The sequence below is a fragment of the Chelonoidis abingdonii genome, chromosome 7 (assembly GCF_003597395.2).
Source record: "Chelonoidis abingdonii isolate Lonesome George chromosome 7, CheloAbing_2.0, whole genome shotgun sequence".
NCBI classification, from domain to species: Eukaryota; Metazoa; Chordata; order Testudines; family Testudinidae; genus Chelonoidis; species Chelonoidis abingdonii.
This window is the reverse complement of record NC_133775.1, coordinates 56,814,673-56,834,655: the sequence shown is the minus strand read 5'-3', so window position 1 is coordinate 56,834,655 and position 19,983 is coordinate 56,814,673. Positions and strand designations below refer to the sequence as shown.

The window sequence follows — 19,983 nt, the reverse complement described above, 5'->3', positions numbered from 1 at the left end:
AGAGAGGTGGGTGGCTCCAGGTGACATGTAGATTAGTCATTCCTGATTTTCCATGGAGAAGAGGTTAATGTCTCGAACAGGGCCGGCTCCAGGCACCAGCTCAGCAAGCAGGTGCTTGGGGCGGCCAAGGGGAAGAGGTAGCACGTCAGGCTCTTCAGCAGCAATTCGGTGGTGGGTCCCTCACTCTCTCTTGGAGGGAAGTACCAGCTGCCACATTGCCGCTGAAGAAGAAAGTGGTGTGGAGGAGCAGACGCCAATTGTGATCGTGGCTTTTTTTTCTTTTTTTTTTTGCCTCTTGGGGCAGCAAAAACCCTGGAGCCGGCCCTGGTCTGGAATGTGGTTCCTGGTAAATGGAATCTTCTTAGTGGTACTATGGATATACAGGTTGCCTTTTAAATTCAGGTTGGGTTGGGATGGGTTGAGGGGGAGGGGAAGAAGCAAAAAAAAAAGGCCTTGTAGTGCTGAAATGTGTAGAATATCCCTATGCCAAGGCTGTGAGACAGACTTATGGTTCCACTCTAATGCAGATCTTGTTCCCTGTCATCCTTGTCTCTCTCTCTTGGATTTTCTTATCTTCTCTGTTTTCTCCCCACCTGTTGTTTGTTTTTGTTTTGCGGATGCCTGACTGGATCACCCACAGGAATACACTGGGGTAATTATACTGTTTGATTCTCTTTGGGGTTACGGGCCAGGGAAAATGGGCTTTGGGGGAAAGTGGTTTGTCTGACTGTGTAACTGAAGTTTTCTTATCCCATACGACTTCCTGCCTACATTTGTCCTTTCTACCTTGCAAAGTCATCAGCACTTCATGCTAAGGCGATAAAGGTGGAGAGAATTTGAGTGGGGTGGGGATATCAAAATCGTGTGCGTGCACGCATCAGAACATTGTAAAGGATGCAAGTTCTGTGCCTCATATTCAATCCTTCCAGCTGTGACTATCTGGGCCCAATGAACTGGGCCTCAGATGGAACATCACCAGGTGTATATTGGAGATCCTCACAAGGAGAAAGAGAGGGGTTTGTATTCCAAGATAGATAGAAGAACACACAGCAGTGTGTGTGTGTGTGTGTGTGTGTGTGTGTGTGTGTGTGTGTGTGTGTGTGTGTGTGTGTGTGTGTGTGTGTGTGTGTGTGTGTGTCGGAAATAAACACACAGTGGAGATCGATGAAGAGTACCATGTCCATGGTACAATAGGAAGCCATGGTTATATGCCCTATCCTTCTTTTTGCATAAAGCAGTAGCAGATGCTATCCCAATCAGAGGGATCAATTGGCTGAGTTTTCCAAACCTTGCATTCTGCTGTTTGGACTGTTCCATGTCCAAGTGGTAGAGTGGCGGAGTGAATTATCATCTTCACTTGGGTGGCATAGATGAGCACAGCTCCAGGATCAGGTCCTGTATATTTCATTTTGAACCCCAAAATGAAAAGAAACCTGAAGATCTTCTCCAAAAAACATTTGAGTTCCTTTTCTTTGGGAAAGGTGATTGATAACATTGTTCCCAGGGGCCACTTTAATAGCTAGTCAAAATGCTTGTGTGCCAGCCTGTGACTTTCCTAGAAGTATTCTCTGGGGACTATGTGATAATAGAGAGTCTTGCGGAAGAGACCCCCGTGCTCTCACTAGGGTGACCAGATGTCCCTATTTTATACAGACAGTCCCGATTTTTGGAGCTTTTTCTTACATAGGCACCTATTACCCCCCACACTGTCCCGATTTTTCACATTTGCTATCTGGTGACCCTCGTTCTAACTGAAGGCATAGCACTGTTCAGTCATGGGTGTTCATGTTAGAGTAGTGTGACACATAATGGTTTTAGTTCTATTGGCCCTTTTAAAGGGTCACTGTGTGTATGTGCACCCCTTGTGTTTTAGACACAAGACAACTCTGCATGAAATTACTGAGTCTTGCCAATACCCAGGTTAAAACTATGGAGAATTCTACATACCTGTCACCAGGCACTGTAAATCCCTCTCCCTCTCTGGCAGCCCCTTTCCTTGGTCTCAGCAGGGACAGAGGGAGAAGATCCCTGACATCTCTTAACTCTCCCACATCTCAGGTGAGGATCACAAGCCCCCAGACCTGGGCTTTCCACCTACACTTTGCCATCTCCTGTGGAAATCTTGTGGCTAGCTAGCTCTCTCTTCTCCCATTGATTTTTCAGGGATGGCTGTATGACGTGCCCTGGGGGCAGCTCTAGCTTTTTTGCTGCCCCAAGCACGGCAGGCAGGCTGCCTTTGGCGGCTTGTCTGTGGGAGGTCCACTGGTCCCTCCGATTCAGTGTACCCGCTGCCGAATTGCTGCCAAATCTGCAAGACCAGCGGGCCTCCCGCAGGCAAGCTGCCAAAGGCTGCCTGACTGCCGCCCTTGCGTGTCCTTGGAGCACTGGTGCCTGGAGCCACCGCTGCGTGTCCCCCTCCCCATTCTGCTTCAGAGAGAGGAACAAGTCAAACACTTTTTCTTTCCCATTCCTCGCAAATCCTTAGCAGGTAAATTCAGGAAATAGGTGCTTTGCCCTGTCCTCTTTCATCCTGCAGCAATAGGAATGAGAAATTATCCTCCGGTCCCACTTATGCTGTTTCACACTGCCCTTTACCTTGATCTGCGGCTGAGACCCCCAGGGTGCACTCGGCTATTGGCGTTTCAGTCCCAGAATAAAGCAAAGGGTGGTGCACAGCAATAGGGTCTGAGGACCATTTTCTGGTACCACTGTGAGATGCCTGTCTTACTGAGCATTTGGCAAGAGTTCCACCTCCCTGAAGAAGAAGAGTTAGGGGCAGGATCTGACAGTTGCCCCTGAAAAACTCCTGAGTGCCAGCAAGCTTTCCCCACTCCTCCCCCCAGCAGATACCGAAAGGTCAGGAGGAAGCCTGTTTGGAGATGGTGATCCAGGACCTGCCAAGCCAAAAGAAACCTGAGACAAGGCAAAATCTTCCTGGTTCCACATTTTGGGCATAACCCTAAACTCCCCAAGCTTTGTCAAAACTGCTTGTGAACTCTTGGTTTCATTAGAAAAATCTCACACGGTCCTAGTATCATATGTCAGCTACTGACCGCTAGATATTCCCTCCCAGTCCCTTTCACAGCATACTCCTTGTAAGGTGAGAAGAACATCTCACCAGGGGGCCCTCACACTGCTGGGCTGAGAAAATAGGCTGCAATTTGGCTTCCAGATAAAAAACAGTCTGTCTCCCAAAGGTTTTAAAAAAATAGGAGGTGAAAATTGCACAGGCAGCACCACAGGCCAGCAGAGTCTGATAAATGCTTCTGCGAGAGGTCTCGAATTGTTGAAACATCTCCCACAGAGTAACGGTGCCAAAGCATGAAGTGGGTTAATTCCAATGTTTGTGCAATTGCGTTAAATGTGGTGTTTGTGGGGTTGTACTGTTCTTGAAGAGTTTTAATTAGTGTTTTTCTTTGCATCTGTTTGTTGTTAGGTCTGTTATTGTGCTTTCTATTGTATTAACCCTTACAAAAGGAGCCATGCAATTAGAAGTACCCTTTGTCATAAGTCTTCTTCTAGAGGTTTTCAAGTACAGCAGATGGATGCAAAATGTACTGAAAGCCTTGTATATTTTACTAATGCAAAATAAGATTCTGATTGTTCTCAGATCAGAATATTGGTAGCTACCCACCTAGGTTTTTGGATTTGGATTTTTTTTTAAATCACAGTTTAAATCAGGGTTTTAACAACATTTCTCTTGACAAAAATCTCTTTTTTTCCTTATAACCATAGTATAAAGTTATGCTATAGATCAGTGGTCTCCAAACTTTTTTGATTGTGTACCCCTATCAGTAAAAAAATTTTGAGCAAAAAAAACCGATGCTTGGACTCCCGCCTGATGAAGCAAAAAAAAAAACACGCTCCTCCTGCCACGCACCCCCAAAGATCCTCTGCGCGCACCCCGCTTTGGAGACCACTGCTATAGATTACCCATCAGACTGATTAGGGAAAGCATTCCTCAGCCCAGCAAGCCACAGCTAATAGCAGGCTAGTTAATGGTGAGTGAGCCCAGGTTTTTCAGCCATGAAACCACTGAGGACATGGCCTAAGCTTATCTAGGACAGAGAGGGCTGATACTAGAGATGAGTGCAGTGGAAAAATCTATGCTAGATACCTGTAGATAGAGCACTTCGCCAACAAAGGAAATTTGCATTCTTCTATTTTGTACATTATTGTTGTTATAGCGATGTAATTTGAGTACAGCAGAAGCAATTGTTTAAAAATTGCAACATTGGTGACATTTTGTTCTTCACGTTTGCAAATTGCACAGAGCAGAGAAAGCGTTTGCATTAGGAAAACAAACTCAGACATGCCAGGCAGCATGAATTTATGACATCGCAGGAATGCTGTGTGGCATGGCGCCTTTGAAACAGATGGCCCAGCACAGCAAGAGTGTTGGATCACCCTCTTTAACCTTGTTACCTCACTCTTTCTCACAATAAGATTTGCTACTGCAGTTGATCCTCGTTGAAGGGGGAATGCACTAAAGCTGATGTTGAGCTTAGTGCTCTGCTTCCCATCCTCTGATCCAGAGACTCCTAATTTTTCATTTGCAAATGTTTTCAGTATGTGTTTTGAACACCCACTGCTTCTGAAGGCAGGTACAGCCCCCTGAAACTAATGGATTGACACCGGCTTTCACCTAGGCTGCCTGTGGCCCTAGATTTCTCGTGTGTATGTTTTGAGAAGTAGTGAATACTGTTGAAAATCTCCAATGAGTTCCTCCCAAACTCAGAAAGTTTATTGCCTCTCTTTTTTTCATTTTTGGGTGTGTGTGCCTCCTTCCAACTCTATAGGACCAACAAAGGCCGGGATATCAAAACCATTAAGTCTCTGCGTGTGCTCCGGGTCTTGAGGCCCCTGAAGACCATTAAACGATTGCCTAAACTCAAGGTAATGCTTAAAATTCTCTGTCCCCGGTTCTGTTTCTCCCCAGATTCAGACAGAATCCTGGTGAGGTAACAATCAGAGTATCCCCCAGCGTAGAAGAGAGATCCTTCCTCGTTCCTCTCTCATTGCATTTGAATTCCAGCCTATGGAATTAGGACCAATTCCCTGGTTAGGAATAGATAGAGTAGTGCTTGCACTTTATATCAATTGCCTTTCATTCCCACACCTCAAAGAAGTCAACAAACATTAAAGATTGGTTTACAGGTCTCCTACAAACTCAAGTCTTACTAATAATAGATGGCTTAAATTTCATATATGGATACTCAGTCATGTAAAGCAGGTGTGGATTCTTAAATGCCCATTTGGTGTGGGACTGCGGAACCCTGTTTTGGCACCCACAATATACAGGAATCATTTAACCTGCCTCTGCAATGAAAAATAGCCTCAACACAAGCCCCCAGATCCTCGGTGCTGACTACGATAGGCTACGAACCCCCAGACCTGGATCCCTCCACCAACAAACTTTGGGTAGGCTCAGCTCTTGATCTAAATGTCTGTCTTTAGATCCCACCCAGGCTTCCTGAGCTCCTTTTGCACTGAGAACTGATCCTTTTTCAGCATTGCAGGAAGCTCTGATGCTTCCACATGCTATCACACCCCTGGCAGTTCTGACTTAATTAGGCTGGCAGAGTCCAGAATAGAGTCCAGAATACTGCAATGGAGCTTGTATAAATTGGAGACAAAATAAAACAAAATATTCCATTGCAAGAGTAAACTCACAGGGCTTGATTTTTAAAATCAACCTTCAGCTGCCGCAAATGATAGTGCAGAGGTCTAATTATCTGATTTGCCAGTACAGGTAGGAAGGTAGATGTCCAAAGGATTCATTCGCTCTTGCAATTATTACTACTGTTGTCATTTCTATTATCATAGTGTCTGGTACAGTCATGGACTAGGACCCTGTTGTGCTACATGCTGCACAAACAGAAAACAAAAAGATAATCCCAACTGCACTGGCATTTTCACATCCTGGGTTGATCTCAGGATGCATAAATGGAAACTTGAGTTTTAAAAAACCCTAGCCTTACAGTGTGCTAAAAGCAGCTGAATGTTTTTAAATTAGTGACGCATTTAAAAAGTGAACTCTGTTGAGAATAAGCCTTATAGAGGTTATTTTTGAAAAGCATATTTTACAAAACAGCAGTGTTCTTTTATCTGAAATCCCTGGTAAGAATGATCACACTGAAAGAATAAACATCTAGTGCAGGTAAGGTTATGGATCACATATCTGTCTGGGGCACCTACCTATAGTTCTTTATTCCTCAGGCCTACCTGCCATACAGGGCAGTGTCTTTCGATTGTAATTAGACATATCCAGTCTGTCTTGTTGTTGGAGGTGAGGCTAAATAAATAAGTGTTCACTAAGTAGTGCTAATTGTACTATGGTGTCTTGTATCCTGCCCTGAGACATGGTTGTGAAGAACCTTTATATGGTATAAATATCCTTTGTGCCTGTTGGGGCAATGCTTTCCCGTAAATGATTTTGGGATGTTCTGGTCATTTATAAAATACTGGGACAGTGTCTGCTTCTGGCATCCTTTTCCTACCAGGAATGAGACACATCTCAGATGTCCTTTTTAGGTAGCTTTGGTCCCACCCTCTGACAAAATACATAGGTTCTCCATGGTGAATCATACCCTTGGGTTTGCCTTCTCCTGCAGGCTGTCTTTGACTGTGTAGTGACTTCCCTGAAGAATGTCTTCAACATACTTATCGTCTACAAGCTCTTCATGTTCATCTTCGCAGTCATCGCTGTCCAGCTGTTCAAGGGAAAGTTTTTCTACTGTACGGACAGCTCTAAGGACACAGAGAAGGATTGCATGTAGGTACACCGTGCAGCATGCATGATCCAGTCTGCTTCCCTGGCAAAGGCATCCACTCCTGCCCGTGGTGTGGAGAGAAGTAGATACATGAAGGGCTAGTAGAGAAAACTAGGGTCTTCCACCCGCTCAGGTGCTGGTTAATATCCAGTTTGGGTTGTGAAGTAAGTCCTTGGTCATGGTTGGAGCCACTCCTCATTTCCCAGGGAATCAAAGCCACAAAGCATTGTTTAAAGGACTAGTACAGATGTCTGGACTCCGTGAGGAAAGAACTCCTTTCTCATCATTTTTGTGAAATTTTGCTGCATTTCAGAGCATGGTCCCCACCATTCTGGGGAGAAGTTCACTGTGGGATCAGTACGGGAAGGCTTGTCTTTAAATGAACAGTGAGCTTCCCATCTCACTTAAAGACAGACTGGTCTCCTCAAGCCAGAGCTGTGCTTCCTTTGCTCCAAGAACATCTCCTGCACTTTCTAGCACATTTTTCAGTTAAAAATTCCATGGGGAAAAAACTGATTCTGAATTGCTGCCCTGTTCAAAATGTTCACATTAACTCCTGTGTTGGGCTAAGAATCTGGAGGTGCTGCTGCCTGAAGAATTACATGAACTCTTCTTCTGACACATTCTCTGTTACAAGCTCAGCCTACCAGCTGTCTCTTTTTCCTTCTCTCTTTCATTTGTGTCTCAATCTTTCCCTGACTCTTTCTCCCCACTCTTCTCCCAGTCTGTTTTCTTCTTTCCTTCTCTTTTTGATTGCTTTTTCTCTCCCCTTCTCTCTGTCTCCTTCAACCTGTTCATCTTGTTTCTCCCCACCTCCAGTTTCCTTAATTTTCTCTCTCCATCAAGCCTTCTCCATCCTAACAAGGGGAGAAAAGTGTCCCTGCTGCCCTACAAAGTTAAATCCTCTTCAGTCCTGGCAGTATAAAGAGGTCCTGATGTTCTCTCCTAACCTTACAGAGGCAACTACGTGGACCATGAGAAAAACAAGATGGAAGTGAAGTGTCGTGAATGGAAGCGCCATGAATTTCACTACGACAACATCATTTGGGCTTTGCTTACACTCTTCACTGTCTCCACTGGAGAGGGGTGGCCACAGTGAGTATTGTTCTTGGACCTGTCTGCTTGCAGGTGTCTGTGGGCACAGGATTCATGAAGAAACCTCACATTCCCCTTTTGAAGAGCTGTTTAAATGGTAGGGCTAGTAACTGGGTTTTTCCAGGTGGGAAAGGGGTAGAAGGCACTGAGAGAAGAGTTGTGGGGAAGGAGATAGGTCAAGAAATTATACCAGTATGTGAGAACTCTCACCAGTTAATGGGTATAGGATCCTGGTGGAACCAACTCCCTTCTTGGGAAGTGAATGCTGGGACAGTCAACTGCCCTGAGTGGGCCTGAGGGGAATTTGACACCAGTCCATCTCCCAGCATAAGTCAGAGGGGAACTCTGTGAGCTAGTCCACTCAGCATGTTGGCAGAACTCGGACAGTCCCCTACCATATGTTGAACAAGAGAGTGCTCTTGGATACTCCTTTTTATGAGGGACGTATGTTTAACTCTGGCAAAGCCCACCGTCCAGGGTAGACAATGGGAAGAGCTCTGGGACTCTTGTAGGAGAGGGGAATATCTTGTCATGAAACAGGTAGCCAGCATTGTCAGAGTGTGTCCATGACTGAGCAGGTTAGATAGAAGGCTTGCTTTATCATCATAACCAGTATGCACAGTGGGGACAGATGGAGATGAATATTAAAGGTGGTACCATTCGGTACATGATGTTCTCCTAGTCAAGTACAATGTGAAGAGGCATCCAGAATGGACCAGCCATTGGCATCTATGTGACCCTTTGTGCCTCTCTTTTTCCCTGTCTATCCAGGGTGCTGCAGCATTCAGTGGATGTTACTGAGGAGGACAGGGGGCCCAGCCGCAGTAACCGCATGGAGATGTCCATTTTTTATGTGGTATATTTTGTGGTCTTCCCTTTCTTCTTTGTCAACATCTTTGTGGCGCTCATCATCATCACTTTCCAGGAGCAAGGAGACAAAATGATGGAGGAGTGCAGTCTGGAGAAGAACGAGGTAACACATAAAAACAGGAGAGCAGAGGGCAGGATGATTTTGTTTTGCATGTACTGTAGCAACAGACAGCTTCAAGTATAGACCATGGAGTGGTGGAGCTGAGGGCTAAGGCATGTGATGTGAAAGCCTGGATGGACTCCAGTTAAGTTCTCTTCACCCTAGACTCCAGCTTATGCAATATCTGCCTTCCCTTTGCATTTGCTTCTGGAACGTAGGATGTTTTAATCACACCTGAGTCATTCTCACCGATTACATTTTTGTCCTGACCATCCAGCCGGTAATAGTTCACCAGGCTTCTCAGCTATTTGAAAAGGAGGCTATTGTTTTAAAGGAAACCCATCTGTGGCGGTGGTGAATCACCCCTACTGGCCCTCAAACAGAAGAGCTAGGGAGTCATGTTCCCTCCCCCATCTACTTCCTTGCTAGAGAGGCTTTGCCCTAGACTGGAAGAGGAAAATGATTTTCCTCATCTGCATTTTATCCAGCATTATTGGTCCATCTAGCCCAGTATCCTGTCTTCCAACAATGGCCAACGCCAGGTGCTTCAAAGGGAATAAACAGAACAGGACAACTATCAAGTGATCTATCTGACTGTCATTCAGTCAGAGGCTTAGGGACACCCAGAGCATGGGGTTGAATCCCTGACCATCTTGGCTAACAGCCATTGATGTACCTATCTTCCATGAACTTACCTAGTTCTTTTTTGAACCCTCTTATACTTTTGGCCTTCACAGCATCCCTGGGCAAAGAGTTCCACAGACTGACTGCGCATTGTGTGAAGAAGTACTTCCTTTTGTTTATTATAAACCAGCTGCCTGGTTGGGTGACCTCCTGGTTCTTGTGTTATATGGAGGGGTAAATAACACTTCCCTATTCACTTTCTCCACACCAGTCATGATTTTATAGACCTCTATCATATCCCCCCTTAGTCGTCTCTTTTCCAAGTTGAACAGTACAGTCTTTTTAATCTCTCCTCACATGAAAGCTGTTCCACCTCCTGATCATTTTTGTTGCCCTTCTCTGTACCTTTTCCAATTCTAATATATCGTTTTTGAAATGAGGCAACCAGAACTGTACGCAGTATTCAAGGTGTGGACGTACATGTAACTGCCTGGATTTCCTGTGCTGTTACTGCCCAAATGCTCCCAAATAGTGGGTGATTTTCAATGGTAACTTGAGGCCATTTCCTGTCCACGTGGCAATAACCATATCCTGGCCTAAAGAAATGCCAGGGTGGAAGGACGCACATGTTCATTATTCCAGGGTATGGCTATTACTGAGTTCACAGGAAGAACCCTAGTCTGACTCGCCTGGAACCTCTAGTGAAGAAACAATTTTGAGACATAATTCAGCTAAGTTTGGTTTTTTATGTTCTGTCAGCTGGATAAAATAAGTAATTGGGGCCGCCAGGTTCTGTGTGATCATGTGGTTTGTGGTGAGTGTGTGCATGTGGAGAGCAGTTAGGACACGTGGATCTGTATAGGAGATAGTTTCTGAAAACAACTGTCGCATAACAGCTCAGTAACTGTACAAAGTCCCTGTGCTCTGATTGACTAAGTTTATTCCATCTGAGCCTAAACCACAGTAGTAACGTCATTAACTCATGCCGTTATTTTATGCTGAATGTGAATGGAGTGAAATTGATTAGAGTGCAGTCATGGGAAAATCCTACATTGTTTCACTGCGTCACAGGGTGTACATTTTGCTGCAGATTATAGTGACCTTCTGCTTCTTGGGACAGATCCATTCCCCACGTTCAGCTTGATTAGCTCAGCTGGGTGCTGGGGAACTCTCCCCCAAGATCTCCGAATGGCAGAAGAGTTTTTGTAGGGCTGCGTCTCCAGCATAATGACTGGAGTAGCCTCCATGGCCCCAGGCAATCCACCTAACTCGAGGGAAGGAAGGACCTGAGGATCCTGATAGCAGCAGATACTCTGCCCAGTCACTCCTCAGCCCATCAACACACTGCTGCATAATGACATGCAGGAAACCCCCAGGGACTTGGGATTCACACAGCTCAGGAGAACAATATTTATTCTCTTCCATTCACCTGTAGCAGAGAACCAGTAACAGGGCATCATGGGTAGTGGGAAGAAAGACGAGAAGCTGAGTGCAGGCTAACAGACTTTGTTTTGTTTCAGAGGGCGTGCATTGACTTTGCCATTAGTGCCAAACCTCTCACGCGCTACATGCCTCAAAACCGACACACCTTCCAGTACCGTGTCTGGCACTTTGTAGTCTCCCCATCCTTTGAGTACACCATCATGGCCATGATAGCACTGAATACCGTGGTGCTGATGATGAAGGTGAGCTGACCGGGTGTACCAGAGGCCCAGGATGGCATGCCTCTGTGTAGGGAATTGGAGGGGAGCTGAAACAGACAGGGAGGGATTTAGAAACTGTTATTTGTTTTAAGAAGATGCTGGGGTCTTGGCACCCAGGTCACATATCATATCATGTCTGTTGGTATAGATGACTAGGAAAGCTGATGGAGTCACAGCCTCGGCTCTTACACCGGTGTGTTTATTATTCAAGCAAATATTTCCAGTTTGCACTTAATCTGTCGAGCACAGTGCTTGCTGTGAAACCTGAAAGGCTATTAATCTCGATGGCACGCAAGGCCAGATTTTCAAAGAGACCTCACCCCAGCCTCTGAAACTGCACCTTCATTTTTCACACCCATGTTAGGAATCTGACTAAATGATTTGCTTGTCCAAATGCAATTCTTCCACCTAAGGCTAATTTTTTTTTGTCTTCCTTGTGCAGACACTTGTATGTTCTATACTGAGATGCCAACTTCCATCTCCTCAAATCTTGAGGAGGATGGCTAATACTCTCCTGTTTCAATACGCCCCATCTCTTGTTGCTTTCCCCATAGCCTGTAGGAAATTCTTTCAAGAGCACAAACGCACACTTGAAAGTTCAGTACACCCTTACATTGTGAACAGTGTAGGTAACAAGCAGTGACGCTGCAACAACAATTGCCTTCAACAGGAGGACCTCATGAATTAGTGAGACACTGGCAATTATAATGTAATCTGGATTCTGTGATCAACACCTAAGCAGTGGTTGCCATCTGGATAATCCTTCTTCCCCTCAGCTCCATCCTGTTTCCTTAGCCTCAGCAGAAACAAAGCAGAAGGGCAGAATGAATATTACTGGATATGTAGTGGGCTTAAAAAAATGGTGGGGGGCTTGTCACTAGCCAGTCAATAGTAAAACACATGGGATAAATCTCAGGATCTTGGGCAAAGTCTAATCCCACCATGGAACTAAAGATTCCTTGTAAGACCCAATTTTGGTAGCTTACTGTAGATGGTTCTGACTCTCTCTCTCTTTCTGGCAGTACTATTCCGCGCCCTACACATATGAGCTGGCTCTCAAGTACCTGAACATCGCATTTACCATGGTGTTCTCATTGGAATGCGTCCTGAAGATCATAGCTTTTGGCTTCCTGGTAAGTGATTGGTACTAGTACTTCATACCAGCTTTGGGTACTCGGTTCAACTGGCAGTGGTGGTGGACTTTGGCTTCCTAGTGTGAGTTAATACTCTGTTCTTTGGGCATTAGTAATTGGATTTAGCTTCCTGGAATGTAACTGGTATTTAGTTCTGGCATCTTTTTGAGTGCTGTACCTATTCTGAGTGTTGGAGTCTTGCTTTGGATTCTTGTTAAGCACCATGACACTGGATTTCTACCAGCTTTCTTGGTCAGTCCAGAGCTTTCCAGATTCCTGAGTCAATATCTTAGAGTGAAATCTCTGGGATTTTCATTTAATCTGAACAATTGAGAGTCACCCGCACTGCTGAACCCAAGTGGCGATGTTATTTTTAATGGACTTTGATATTTTGTGTGAATTTACTGTCGGTGACAGCTTTCAGATTGTCACCCCTTCCCACCTGGCCAATTCAGTGTCTAGACTTGTTCAGGCTTTGGCCTTTCTGCTGAGGCTGCCAACCAGAGTGCCAGTTTATTACCAGTTGTGTTGGTGGCTGATATTATGTTGATGCCTGTGCACTAGGAACTGGATTGAGTCCACTAATTCCTTTCAACCAGGCCACGAAATACCCATTCATTGATAACTGTTGATCCCAGATTGGAACTGGCAATATAGTGGTGAAAGGCTTCATATTTAATTATCATTCCCTTGAGTCTCAGCCATTCACCACTAATTATCTCATTATTCAGACCAAGGAATCTGTTGTTTGTGACCATAACACTTTTTCTTGTCTTCAGCTACCCTTAGCAAAAGCTGATTCTGTTTGTTCTTTATTTCTTTTTCCTTTTGTTTCTCATCCGTCCTGCTGGATGACATCTGGTTGCTCTCCACTATGGCAGTCCAGCATATGGCACACTTACATTAAACTATTGCTGTTAGATTGCAAGATGCACAGGGCAGTGACTTTTTTGTTGCAAGCTGATGAGGGGCCATGTACACCTGTTGCACTTGATAAATAATAATTAATAGTGAATAACCAACCTCCGAGACATGGAGACAGAATATTGAGCCAGTCAATGGACAGTTCTGTGAGTGCAAAGAGCCCTCCTCTGACCCAGCGCATGTGGACTTGGGCTGCACAGCACACCAGCAACCCTTTTCCGAATCATGGATCTATCTGTCTAGGAGGCAGCATGGTCTAGTGTTTAGAGCAAAGGACTGGGAATCAAAAGACCTATATTCTGTTCCTGGCTGCATGTCTGACTCCCTGGGCTCTCAATCTCACTCTGTCTCGTTTTCTCTATCTATCAGAGGGGAACGATGATACTTACACACCCTTTTAAAGCACTCTGATTTCCTCAGATGGAAGGTGCTATGTAAAGGCAAAGTGTTATTGGTAGGCCAGTTCCTGAAGTTCTTATTCAGGCAAAACTTTCATTGACTTCAGAAGTTGTAAATAGCTATTTAGGCACCTGATTGTATTCAGTTGCATAGATACTCCGCTGCATAGTTTAAATAGACAACAGTGTCTCTGGGCTCATCCACTTGTGATTGGGCCTTCAGTCAGGATTGCAGTAGTTTCTCTGTTCTTTTAGTCCCCTTTTGACAATGCAAGAGAATTCTGTGCCTTCTTTTAGCAGTTTGGCCTATTCAACGCAAGAGTTACCTTATAGAAAATCTGCCTCATCATAGATATATTCTGGGCTACAACCCCCTCAGACACAAGACAATATTCCAGAGGCTGGTTGCATAGAAAGAGGACAATATCTGTGGTGGTGGTGGTGGTGATGTGTGAAGACTTGGCATGTGTTTCAGCGTGGCCTGAATCTGAGATGATTCTGCTCCACATCCACATATTTTTGGTCTCTTTGCAGAATTATTTCCGGGACACCTGGAACATCTTTGACTTCATCACTGTGATTGGGAGCATCACTGAAATCATCTTGACAGACACCAAGGTGAATATTCTGACCTTGGAAATTCGTACCAGCGATTGAAAGTGGAAGGGGGATGCCTTGCTTCTTTCCTCTTCTTGGGGGTGGAGGATAGACATGGTGATTTTTGCCTTCTTCTGATTGTTTGATCTTCTTGCAGCTGGTGAACACCAGCAGCTTCAACATGAGCTTCCTGAAGCTGTTCCGGGCTGCTCGCCTCATCAAACTGCTCCGCCAGGGCTACACCATCCGTATCCTGCTGTGGACCTTTGTGCAGTCCTTCAAGGTAAAGGACACATTAGTCTCCCCTGTGGGGGCAGGTGTGGTGGTGGAACAGTTACTCAACTTGTGTCAGTCTTAGAATCATAGAATTGTAAGGCTGAGAGGGACCTTGAGAGGCCATCTACTCCAATCCCCTGCACTCTTGGCAGGACTAAGTATTATTCTTATGATATTTATGAGCTGTTGGGGTTCAGGAAGAACCAGAAAATTTTGGATCAGCATCCAAACTGTGGAGAGTTTATATGAACCAACCCTCTGAACTTTTTAAAATTAACCCACCTCTAATTCTAAATGCAGAAGGGAGAAGCAGTAAAAGCTTTCTTGCAAAAAATGGAGGGAGGGGACTGCACCATTCCAGAGGGTCCTTGGAGGTCTTTTTGGATGTGCTCATTTGCATTTCAGTACCCAGCATGGTTTGCCAGGTATTCGACAGCAGCACTGTCTGGTGTTGTGCTTTTACATTGGCTAAATTCTTTGTCTGTATTTTGTAAATCACAATTATGTGATATTTTAATTTCTAGTCCCTGTGTTTGTTTTGAAATTCAACAGTCAAGAAGATGTTGCACCATTCCAGCAAGGCGTGTAATTCTGGCTGTTTCTTTGCAACTAATTGCAATAGGCCATAGGGGGCTTAGCACAGTTCACAAGCTATTGCATTTTACTAATATTCTGAAGCCTCTACCTTGCTAAACCAGACTGTTGTGTATTTCCCTTTCAGGCCCTCCCATATGTCTGTCTCTTGATCGCTATGCTTTTCTTCATATATGCAATCATTGGGATGCAGGTAAGCAAAGGCGTCCAGGTGTGCGTATGCTCCTACAAGGCTGCTTCTCTCTGGGGCAGACAGTGAAGAGTGGTCCACTCTGTCACCCACTTTAGCATTATCCAGTCTCACATCTGCTTACTGTGTTGGAGTCTGGTGACCAGGTCAAGTGCTACAGAGGTTTGAAATCTTGCTCAGTAGGAGCTGCAGTGTTTAATACACCCACAGGTTGCAGTGTGTGTCCCCCAGAATCCTCTGGCAATGTACATATCCAGACTACCTTCTCCAGGATTATGTCTCCGGGACTCCAGTGATGTAGTACACCTGGATGGAATCCTTCCTGTGGACTACATCATCAGAGATCTCTCATATTATGCTCAGCTGGGCAATCCATGTGGACAGCTCAGTTTACCTCTTTCTTTCCAAGCAGAACTCTATAGTGCCTAAAACCTTAGGAATGACTCAGGTCCCACTAATGTCTGGTCCCAGCCTGCAGAATCCAATTCACAACTAACATCCTGCCTGACAGGGTCCTTGTGAGAACCTTTGTTGATCTGGTTCCTCTCACTAATCTCTGTTGCCCAACATCCCTGTATTGGTTTGGGAAGGCCTCGTGTTGCAGAAACCAGGGCTAGGGCCTGATCCTGCAGTTGAAGTCAGTGGGCATTGAGGATACTCAGTGCTTTGCAGAACCAGGCTTTTAGGCCCCAGTCCAGCAAAGCCCATAAGCACAGGAGGAGCCCCACTGTAGTCAGTGGAGTCGTTCATGCATTTAAAGTTAAGCAGATGATTACGTGGTTTGCCGGATTGATCTTGTGGTTTGAAGACTGTCCAAGACCCACACCCCATCTCTGGGAAGGCAGCTTTGGCTGTTAATACTCAGGGCTTCATTCTACAGTGATTGAGGGATCATGACAACTAAAACTGCCTGATAGTCACAGCTGGGAAGTGCTTTGGGTGTGGGGGGGTTGTTGCTAGGGCTGTCATTGCCACCTGCTCTGGATAGAGAATCTGGTTTCCTTTGTTTGCGTGGAAATTTATTTGTTTACCGGGTTTTCCCCCAAAAGATTTGACTGACTATGCTCTATTGATCTATTTTTGGCCACTTTCCCCTCCCTCCCCACCCCCATGCAGGCTTTCTCAGCCCCTCACAATTGCCATCAGATTTAATCCCCCTTGTGGTGCGATAGTATTTGATTTGTTTTAACACCTTTGTGAACAAATTCCCCAAGCAGTGGTGAGTGGGCGGTGTTTGAGCAAAATAGCTGGAGGCAGAAAATATTCTACAATTACACATTCCAAAAACCTTTGTAGAAAAAATAGTCAGCAGTTAGTGTATTTTTAGGTATGCTGAAAGTAGAATAGATATGTAATGATACTAACACAATACTTTTCCTCTCCAAAGTACTTTCCAAACACAAACTTATTCAGCCCTACAACGCCTCAAGGTTGTAGGTCACTACTATCCCCATTGTACAGATGGGAAACTGAGGCACAAGTTAAGTATCACTGTCAGAGTCAGATTTAGAATTTAGGACGTCCTGGCTCCAGTTCTGTGTTCAGACCATACCTCTTTCTCAAGAGGCGTGTACTCAAAGTACTCAAAACACACTGAAACACACACAAGATGTACCGAAAATCATGTCTAGATGTCTTCGATACTTTCATGGCTCCAATTGCCATAATATCTGAGCGCTTCGCAATCTTTCATATATTGATGTGTACCAGAAATGTCTGCACATATATTCAATAAGCCGGATTTTCTCATCATTTATTACCGATATGTTGGCTTCATGGAGTTGCACCAACGTGCTTTGAGAAAGAGGAGAATTTAACCCAAGGCGTTACTACCATTTTACAAAAAGAACTTTTTGATAGCATAGCGTGAAAAGCATTCGACGGCTTTCCTGATCTGCTCTTCTGAAGGAGGCAGCTGCTGGCCAGATGGATTCCTCACCATCCCCGCATATGTGTGTCTGTGTTAGTGCAGTCCCTCCTTTGGTGACAGCCAGCATAACTGCACCCTGACCTGAAGGGTGCACTCCAGCAGAAGCCTTTGTGATGTGTAATCCTCGCTGAGATCAGACCAGCTGTTTGCTCCATGGGCAGGTGGGAGGGAACATAACCGATTCCAGTCCCTGGCTGCACAGGTCGGTGCACTTCGTGCTTGGCAGTTCTTGTGTGTTGAGTTTTCTTTCCTTTTTGCCCTTAGGTTTTTGGGAATATCAAATTAGATGAAGAAAGCCACATTAACCGTCACAACAACTTCCGCAGCTTCCTGGCCTCTCTTATGCTCCTTTTTAGGTACACGTGCATTTTGAATCATAACTAAACATCTCGTTTTTCCCCATTTCGTCCCTGCCTAAGTCAAAATGCTAAAGGCCTGCCTGGCTGCATGAGTGTCTGCCACAGTAGAACTGCTGGGGTGCCCCAGCTAGAAAAGCAGGTGGGGATCACAAGTCACCCTAGCTCCACACACACAACAGTGGCTTTTCAGCTTTACACTTGGAGCTGTTAGTCTCCCTGTCCTGTGTGGGCTGCTGACATTCAGGCATTGGATTTCTGACTTGTGAAACTTGCTGCTGCAGGATAGAAATAAAACAACTATGTCTGAGAACAGCATCTGCAGTCATGCCATCTAGGTCGGAATTCAAGGGTCCTTTCTCCTTTTGCTTTAGGGCATAAGATGATCACTAGCTGGAGTCAGGAAGCCATCTTGCCTCCCACCGTGATACAGTGCTGTACGCTTTAGTTTGTTATGGGGGTTTTATGCCATCTTCAGAAGCCACTGGCGTTGGTTATTGGCAGAGACCATAAGTTCTGAGGTGGCAGATTTTAATTTCCAAAGGGGGAGGTGGGGCAAATTTCCAAGCATCCTGCTCATATGTAGTAAAGTTGTGGAGCAGTGAGGGGCTCTGCTTTGAGCAGCTGTTAATGGTGGGTGTGTTTTGGATGCAGGAGTGCCACGGGTGAAGCATGGCAGGAGATCATGCTGTCATGCCTGCAAGGCAAAGGCTGTGAGCCAGACACCACGGCAACATCCGGACAGCACGAGAATGAGCACTGTGGAACGGATCTGGCTTACGTGTACTTTGTCTCCTTCATCTTCTTTTGCTCCTTCCTGGTGAGTTCACCTCCTTCCACCCCACTGATCTCTCAGTTCTCGGGAGGACTCAGCACTATCTGCTCCCAACCCAGGGACATCCTCGTCCCATCCTACCCTACCCTTCACTACTCCATGATGGGTGGGATTCACTCTGCAAAGAGACTCAGAGAGATCTCGCCTTCTGCTCTCTGCTCCAGGTTCTGTTACCCCTGGTTGCTAAAGAAGCTAGCACTCTTATACCAGGGACAGCAAGAAATGTTCAAGACGGGTTTTATCACTGTAAGAGCCATGCCTAGCTGGTTTCAGGGACAGTGGTAAGGAGGGGCTGTTCTGACCCAGAGGCCTGTCCCTTTCATCATGAATACAACTCAGCGTGATTTTGCCCTGCATTTAGAATTTCAAATGATCTGCCATGTGACTGTCAGTATGGAGAGCAGGCCCACCTGCTCTGTGGGTCAAGGTGAGGTTCGTGATCTATATCTGCCTCCTATCCCTATTTTTTCATTTAACAGGGAAGTTGTGGTTGCAAAAGATAATGTATGCTCTCTGTGGCAGGAAACTGTGGAGAGTTACAGTTGTCCCCCTACCAGTGTGCGCATGCGTGCACACACACACACACACGCACACATTTGAGCCTACTCATGGAAGGGGGAAGTGATCTCAATTGTTTTGTAAAAAGGGGATGCAGTCAGGACGGTGCTTGGGAAAGGCACCATTCGAACTTGCACTGAATCAGTTGACACTCAGCCTGTGGCTCTTGGCATCCCTACATGTAGCTGATCAGAGCGGGTGGTATAAGTCCATGCCGCCAATCAGAGCTCCACTTACACTGTCTGGTCTCAGCTCGCAGTTGCTTCCCAGTAATCCATTCAATGGTAAACTAGCTCTCCAAGTCCTCAAGGCTGGGAACCACCATGCCTCCATGGAGACATGAGCAACACTGAAAAAAGGCCATTGTTGTGCCAGATAAGAATATCCAGATGAAGAGTATATAGCCATAATAATTGTAGCACCAGTTACAGTAATGCTTGTAAATTTCCCTGTACAGCAAAGCCTCTAAGCCAGAAATGCAATGGAGAACCCCAGTTACAGCTGGCTGTCTAACTCTGCCCATCCTTCATAAGGAAGGCAAAGGTGTGGTATAGAGAAACTGCGAGTGAGAGGGACAGACAGAGAGACAAGAGGGGACATGGTATGTAGGGGAGTGGATGTAATGAAGAGTAGAGCCCTGGGCATGAAACGTGATGCTCTAGATTTAATGGTGAAGTATCGTGGTGGCGAAAGGTCATTGCCCTCACTGTGAACGGCTCAGCTAAAGAACGTTGTGGGCTCGGAAGGCACTATCAGAAGGCACTGGCTAGATCGCCTCGCTTCTGTGTTCTTTGTTCCCTGGCTCAGCCAAGTCACTGTTGTGAGGAGAGCCCAGGTGCTGTTCAGATTCTCACTGGTTAGCTAGACACAGCCTAGGGGAGTAATGCTGATGTACTAACCCTTTCTGCGTGCCAGGGGCAGCTCTAGCTTTTTGCCGCCCCAAGCACAGCAAGCAGGCTGCCTTCGGCGGCTTGCCTGCGGGAGGTCCCTGGTTCCGCAGATTCGCCAGCTTGCCTGCGGGAGGTCT

General features: G+C 45.7%; 1 protein-coding gene across 1 annotated transcript in view; it reads left to right on the top strand.

The window, feature by feature from the left end:
* Positions 1-19,983, top strand: part of CACNA1E (calcium voltage-gated channel subunit alpha1 E) — a 263,833-nt gene that overhangs the window by 213,236 nt on the left and 30,614 nt on the right. Inside the window, exons 27-37 of the mRNA XM_075067895.1 lie at positions 4,800-4,896; positions 6,615-6,775; positions 7,731-7,868; positions 8,640-8,841; positions 10,983-11,147; positions 12,188-12,298; positions 14,155-14,238; positions 14,375-14,500; positions 15,215-15,280; positions 17,472-17,563; positions 18,218-18,383. Of these exons, the coding sequence (XP_074923996.1) occupies positions 4,800-4,896; positions 6,615-6,775; positions 7,731-7,868; positions 8,640-8,841; positions 10,983-11,147; positions 12,188-12,298; positions 14,155-14,238; positions 14,375-14,500; positions 15,215-15,280; positions 17,472-17,563; positions 18,218-18,383 (1,408 nt within the window). The remainder of the gene's footprint in view (positions 1-4,799; positions 4,897-6,614; positions 6,776-7,730; positions 7,869-8,639; positions 8,842-10,982; positions 11,148-12,187; positions 12,299-14,154; positions 14,239-14,374; positions 14,501-15,214; positions 15,281-17,471; positions 17,564-18,217; positions 18,384-19,983) is intronic.